The sequence below is a fragment of the Cebus imitator genome, unplaced genomic scaffold (genome assembly GCF_001604975.1).
Source record: "Cebus imitator isolate Cc_AM_T3 unplaced genomic scaffold, Cebus_imitator-1.0 Scaffold31, whole genome shotgun sequence".
Classification (NCBI taxonomy): domain Eukaryota; kingdom Metazoa; phylum Chordata; class Mammalia; order Primates; family Cebidae; genus Cebus; species Cebus imitator.
Genome location: NW_016107346.1, coordinates 2,598,826 through 2,606,006, shown reverse-complemented (window position 1 = coordinate 2,606,006; position 7,181 = coordinate 2,598,826). Strand labels below are relative to the sequence as shown.

The 7,181-nt window shown below is 34.8% G+C and overlaps 1 protein-coding gene across 2 annotated transcripts in view; it reads right to left on the bottom strand.

Moving 5' to 3' along the window:
* Nucleotides 1–2,160: 2,160 nt before the first annotated feature.
* The window catches only part of MKKS (McKusick-Kaufman syndrome), a 33,393-nt gene continuing 28,372 nt past the window's right edge, over nt 2,161–7,181 (bottom strand). Inside the window, exon 6 of one of the 2 annotated variants that reach the window (XM_017523940.2) lies at nt 2,161–6,184. In XM_017523940.2, the coding sequence (XP_017379429.1) occupies nt 5,744–6,184 (441 nt within the window). In that variant the 3' untranslated portion in view covers nt 2,161–5,743. The remainder of the gene's footprint in view (nt 6,185–7,181) is intronic. The other variant, XM_017523939.2, reaches the window with a different exon arrangement.

Genomic DNA, 7,181 nt, shown 5'->3' with positions numbered 1-7,181 from the left:
TGAAGACAAGGACTAATTGGAGTGGTGGCAACTACTAGAGGCTGGAGAAGGTAAGGAATGAGCAACCCTAGAGTCTCCGGAGAAGCATAGCCCTGACAACGCTTTGATGACAAACTTCTAGCTTCCCAAACAGAGAGAATATATTTCTGTTGTTTTAAGCCACTACTTTTGTGGCAATTTGTTATGGCAGCCCTAAAAAACTAATACACCATCCCATTTCATAGACACCGAAAGAGTTGAAGGTTGTAAAAACTTAAGGGCAATAGTTTGTTTACTGAATTCATCATACCACATAGGTGTTTTGCTGCTGCTTGTGAGTGACAAGTTAATAGAAGGGTGACAAGTGACAAGTTAATAAAACTGTACCATTAAAAAGGCATCATGTCTAGCTTGGGGATGTGCAGCTGAACATTCAGCCTATCTGCTCTAAAAATTACCTGAATATGTACATATCTTTAATGATGCATATGAGAAAATAAATACAAAAATATAAATGCATATGAGAAAGATAAACTTACTGACAGAAAATGTGGAAGGCATTTCAGAATCATTTGACTAGTGTACTAGAAATGGAAAGGAATCTATTATATAATTGTTTTCCAGATGTCACATCAATATACCCCAACCACAGTGTGAAAATGCTCCTTTTCCTAAACTGTGGCCAAAACAGTCATTATCTTTGTCAATTTAGTAACTGGAAATGGACTCTCCTTTTAAAATTTATATTTAAAAAAAATTACTGCGGGTAGATTATATATAGTCTTTTCATTTCCAATATGCTTGGACCCAGAAACCTGAATTATATTTATTTATCTTGAGGAAATAATCAGGGATATGGGAAAACAATATACACAACGTGTTCACTGCATTGTTGCTTACATTAACACAAACAATTGTGAAAGCATCCCAAGGGTTTACTAATGCCAATTTATTATCTAAATTATGGCATAATCTCTATAAATGAAATTTCTTCAGGCATTAAAAATGATATAATATACTACATTTACCCTGATGTGATTATTACACATTGTATGCCTACATCAAAATATCTTATATAACCCATAAATATATACACATACTATGTACCCATAAAAGTTAAAAGAAAAATGATGTAATAATTGAATGTGTAGAATTCTACATGTGTATGATGTTCATGACATATTAAGTAAAAGGAAGAGATTATAAAATAGAACATACTGTATGATCATCTTTTTGGAAAAAAACCTGCAATAAAAGAACTGAAAAGATACATAAAAAATGTAAACAGTGGTTATCTCTGGCGATAGTAGGAATACACTTGACTTTATTGTGTGTGGGGGGTGTGTGTCTGATTCATATTTTCCCAGTTTTCTATTACAACATATTTAACTTATAAAATTAATAATTTTAAAAAAATCTCCCTGGGTAGATGATCAAATCCTTGAGGCCAGAGACTGTAAACAAATTTCTGTGTTGTTTTGTTTTTTCTTCTCACCACCAATGTGTTTAACTATCCTAACCAGCAAATAGTAAGAACTCAACTAATACTTCCCGAAATGAAATCACAATACTCTAAACAATCAAGATGGCTAAAATACGATATTTTTCATAAATATTTTCTCAAAATTTTTAATAGGACATTGTCAAGCTGTTTTATTTCCCTCTAAATTCACACTTTATTACAGATAATAGTATTCCATGGCTTTTAGTGAGCCAAGTCTAATAATCTCTCCAGCAAAAAGCTTTATCTACATTTAGGAATAGTTTTCAGGAATTTCATTCTCTTTTGTGAGTATTACTATATTCTTAATAAAGCAGCATATAAATCTACTTATAATCACAAAGGAGGCTAACACTGTGTTTTGGTGCATCAAAATTCAAATTCTGTAGATGACTGGCAAAAATTTTCATTATGGGATACCATAGATACTAAATAGAAGCAGTCAGCTACATGAAAAAAATTATATTCAAAATTTCCTTCTGATTAAGAGATAGCTTATTTAGACAGCTGAAACCCGGCCCTGTAGGAGACATTTAGTCTCTTTGTCTATTCCCCAAAGATTATCAGGAAGGAACAACCTATCTAATCATATGTTTTGTCAAGGCCTGCATTGATTTTTGTACATGATAATTTTAAATAACCTGTATAATGTGACTGTAAAACAATATTATTTTATTTTAAAGTTATCCAAATAACTGTTCAACAATATGAACAATATGAAAATACAGAGTACAATGGCTGATTTATGGGTACCTAAAATTTCTTGTCTGTCATGTAAATGCCTAGGTAGCTTTGATTATACAAACTAAATGAGTTCAAGGATATCTATGATAAAAGATATTAATGACATAAAGTTTAAATATCTTGTGTAAAATGCTTCACTTATATAAAATGCTTCAATCTAACGGTTGATTTACAATGTCTAACATGTAAAGACTCTTTTAATAGAGTACAAATGGAAGAATTAAACAGGATATCTTTAAGACCGAATAAGTATTTGATTAAAAGTTTCCTTTAATTTGCTTTAGCTCTCCACTTTTTTCCTTGCCGCTAAAATCCTAACATCTTTTGATTAATAAGATGATAATCCTGTTGGACTCCTATGGTTCAATAATGTTTAATGCTACATGTCCTGAGAGTCCCACGAAAGTATTGAGCTGACTTCATTCTCTTCTGTACACTCGCCCTTTACTTTCCACAGCGATCAGGGTTTCCTGTTCTCTCTCCTGAGGTACTTCATAATGCAAATGCAATATTCAGGCCTCAATCTTACTTTAAGTCACAAAACACTGCCTAATGCTTACCTTAGTTGCTATTTTTACCTATCATTTATTACTGCCAAAAGGAACTCCTCTGAAATTATTTTCATCAAGAATTTTCATTTCATGTTTTAACATCTAAGTTTGAATGCTGATTTTCTTGAACTATAGAGGGAGGTTTCTTTTACTCTATTTCCAGTGTTTTCTACTAAGGATTATTACAACTTTAGGAAACACAGAGGCATTTATATTTTAACTAATTTGTGATATATTCAAAATAACAGCATTGATGTTTCATCGAATTTTATGGCAAAACTAAAAATGACAGAATTAAAAAAATCACTATCATGAAAAATGGAAACCACTAATCTACGAGATCAGTTGGAGAGGTTCACAGTGTCACCCCTTCTTGGAGGAGCTTGAAAAAATGCAGGATAAGGACAAGGAGAACCAGGACAATTCCCAATACCAATGTGACACACCTTCTTCAGTGACCACTGTAAACACATGTCATGAAGAATCCTTCTTTTAGGTTTGGGGAGATGATGAAAAGGCAAAGGCATGGCATCAAGAATGCTTTCTTCCATTTGTGTGACTACGTTTTCAGTAAATACTTTATTACAAATAAGCACTTCCTCTTGCCTTTATTTGATATCTATTGGTGTATAACAAAGTACACCCCAAATTTGACTTAAAACAACCTTTATTATCTCACAGATTTTGTGGGTCAGGTACCAACCTGAAAACAACTTAGCTGGCTTTTCTGCTTCAGGGTCTCTCCTGTGGCTCCAGTGGCAGGGCTACACTCATCTCAATGTTTCACTGGGGAGAACCTGCTTCCAAATTCACTCTTGTGGTTGTTGGTAGGATTCAGTTCCTTTTGAGCTGTTGTCTAGAAGCCTCCCTCAACCCTTGCTATGTAGGTCTCTCCAGGGAGCAGTTCCCAACATGACAGGTGGCTTTCATTGAGAGAGAAGGCATCAAAAGATAAACTTATCTTTTTACCACCAAATATCAGAAGTGACATCCCATCCCTTCCGCTGTGTTCCATTCATTAGAAGCTAGTCACTAGGTCCCACCTACACCCAGAGGGTGGACTGCCAGGAAATGGGATTATTGGGAGCCATCTCAGAGGCTGCCTACTACATGCAAAATACATTCCCCCTACTCCTCAGATCCTCAAAAGTTTTACTTTTGCATAACATCAGCTCAAAGTTCAGAATCTCATAACTGGAATCAAGTCAGGGTGATCTCATAATTGGAATCACTCCAGGCTTCCTCAGGGGGTAATTCTTTAAGTGCAGTTCCTAGAGCACAGTTGCTTTCCATCTGTAGGCCCATGTAACTATAGATAAGTCATCTGCCTTCTACTCACAGCATAAAATTATAGATAAGGCATAACCATAATCATCACTATAAGATTCTGTCCACAAAGATGGGAAATGGGAGACATAAAGGAGTCACTAAATCCAGCCCATACACAAGGGGAGGAAATTATGCAAGGTCTGAAACCAGGAGGTGGGGATCACTGGGGGCCACCTTAGAGGCTGCCTACCACACTACCCTTCTGTTTGACTCTAATAATAAAAGAAGTAACACTTTTTAATAGTCTATGAGACTTCAGGTGGGCTGATATTTAACATGTATGGATGGCATTGCTCTTTGTATTGTGATTTTTTTCTTTGGCTCAGAGTAAAATTATTTTTGATTACAAGAATATTGGATTGCTTAATAATTCTATTTCTCTTTATCATGGCTATAGATCTGATCATTGACCATTAGGTTGGTTAATTTCCCAAAACTTTCCAAAATGTTTTCCTAAAGTTTAATATAACATTTGTTACCATACTTATTCAACTAGCTGCCTTCTATATTTCTTCTTCAATTTATCAATACGTCTTATATTGGCATAAAATTCAAATTGCATCCCTTCGCGAAACATAGTGTCTCTACTTTGAATATGAGAGCTTTTCTAGTTTCTTTTTCATACTAGTGACTAGAGAAATAACTTCCACTTCCTTCAGGTTGCTTCCTGAAGTCCTGGTAGAATGCTCCTTATTGTCCTTCCTTTTCTATCAGTCTATGGTTCTCAACCAATGACAATTTTGCTCTTTGGGTGACATTTTACAATGTCTGGAGACAGTTTTGGTTGTCACAACAGGAGTGTGCTACTGGCATCTAGTGTGCAGAGGCCAGGGATGCTGCTAAATAAGCTGTAATGCACAGAGCAGCCTCCGCACAACAAAGAATTATGGGGTCCAGAATATCAATAGTGCCAAGGTTGAGAAACCTCTGTCTAAAACAAACCAGTTCCTCCTCCCACTTTAAAAACGAAGACCTTACAAAGTTGCTTTCGCCTTAGTTACTATACAAACCTACTTTCCCCCCGCCTCAAAAGCAAACATTTCCCCCAAATAACAAAAACGTGGAGCTTGATACAAACTAGCAATTGCAGGCAAACCAGGTTCTACATCAATTACCTAACCACTGAAGAATCTAGGCTGAGATAAAGGGCACTGTGAAAAGTGAAATTTTACTAACTGCACAGTATAAACACTTCTTTTGATGAGCCATATATACTGAATGTTTTGTGAGACTTTGAGATCTAGTTTTATCATTTAAGTATATGTAATTACTACTAACTACAAAATATCTAAACTATGTATCCAAACTGGAGCATGGATTAGAAGTCTTTTTTATTTCTGTTTGTTCTCAAAATTGATGTCAAAATAATAACAAAAATTTAGAACAATGTACAGCAGCCACTTAGAATCCCTAAGATAACTACAATATTTTAAAATAAATAATTCTTTGTATTTTTATTATTTTATGGCATTTCTATTCATGAATCATCTTTATTCCTAAAGAAGTATATCTATAATTTTATGAGTCATTTGTCCAAATACATAGAATAGGCCTTTGGGAGGGAACAAATACACTCACAATTTTTCTTAATTGACACCAGGCTAGTCTGTTTCTTTTGTAATACAAACACGCTATTCTCTTAGTTTTTATCTTCAATAACATATGAAAGATCCAAAATCAAATTGGCTGTCTCTACAGCCACCTGTAGGCCACTAAGCTTAGCAGTCAAACAGTCCAAAGTCAGGTTGCTGACTGAGCCTACAGCTTCATGTGAAAGGCAGGTTTGTGGCACAAAAGGATGACGTGTACTTCTTAAGAAAGACCAGCTGAGTTCTTCCTGGCTATTGTATAATCCACAGCCACACTGTGAAAGCAAATCTGGCCAGTTAACAAGGCAGGGAGAATCTGCTTGAACCGACCAAAGGTGTCCATACTTCATGTCAGTGAGAATTTCACCTCCATCATGTTCTAAAGAGCCAACAACAGATTCGAGAGCACTGCAAAATGCTTCAGCAATCAGCTGAAGTTCTGTTTGAGTACATTCATCATCTTTGAGAATGCTTTCTGGGTTGTTGTGAGTCTAAAGAGTAATAAAAACATTGTAAACACATACAATTAATATAAATGTTTAAGAAAGAGTAAGATAATGAATCAAAACCTTATTCCTAAAGGTACTACTTATTTTCATTTAATTTGGGGTATGGCACAATGCTAATGGGCTTGTATGGGTCAGCTGGTCAGGCTACAAACCCTTAACTAGGTTGGTTATAGTAAAAATGTACATACTACCAGTCATGTTACCAGAATGAGTGAATCAGAATAACCCCATTGTCAGCTTATTCTGAAGAAGGCTTGGTAGTGCCTCCTTAATACATGAAAGACAAGGCATAATGTATGTATTACAGTTTTTTCTGCACACAGGAGGAAGTTCTTGAAGACTGATGTCCCAAATGAAGTACTTATTTATCTCTGCAAAATGTTTGAGATTTGTTTAAAATGAGAATGCATGTATTTTTTATTAGGAAACCATGATGTAAATTTTCACATCAGTGTTTTAAAAATGAATATTCTACTCTTTAAATTAATGAAAAGATATTAAGACATTAAACTGTCTTCTGGTCCCACTATGTAAAAAAGTTTATACTAGGAATTCCATGATAGAGAGAAAAATTAATATATAGGTATGCACCACATATCAATGCTTCAGTCAATGACAGACTGCATATACAATGATGGTCCTATAAGATTATAAGACCATATTTTTACTAACCTTTTCTATGTTTTGATATGTTTAGATATACAAATCCCATTGTGTTACAATTCCCTACAGTATTCAGTACAGTAGGATGCTGGAAAGGTTTGTAGCCTAGGGGCAACAGGTTATACCACATTTCTTAGGAGTATAGCAGGCTCTAACATATAGATTTGTGTAAGTACACTCTGTACTTTTTGCACAACAAAACTGCCTAATGATGCATTTCTCAGAATATATCCTTGTTGTTAAGCAACACATCTGTATTAGCAAACTGATAACTGAATGATGGTTTAAAAAATCCATATCTTTTTTTTTTTTTTTT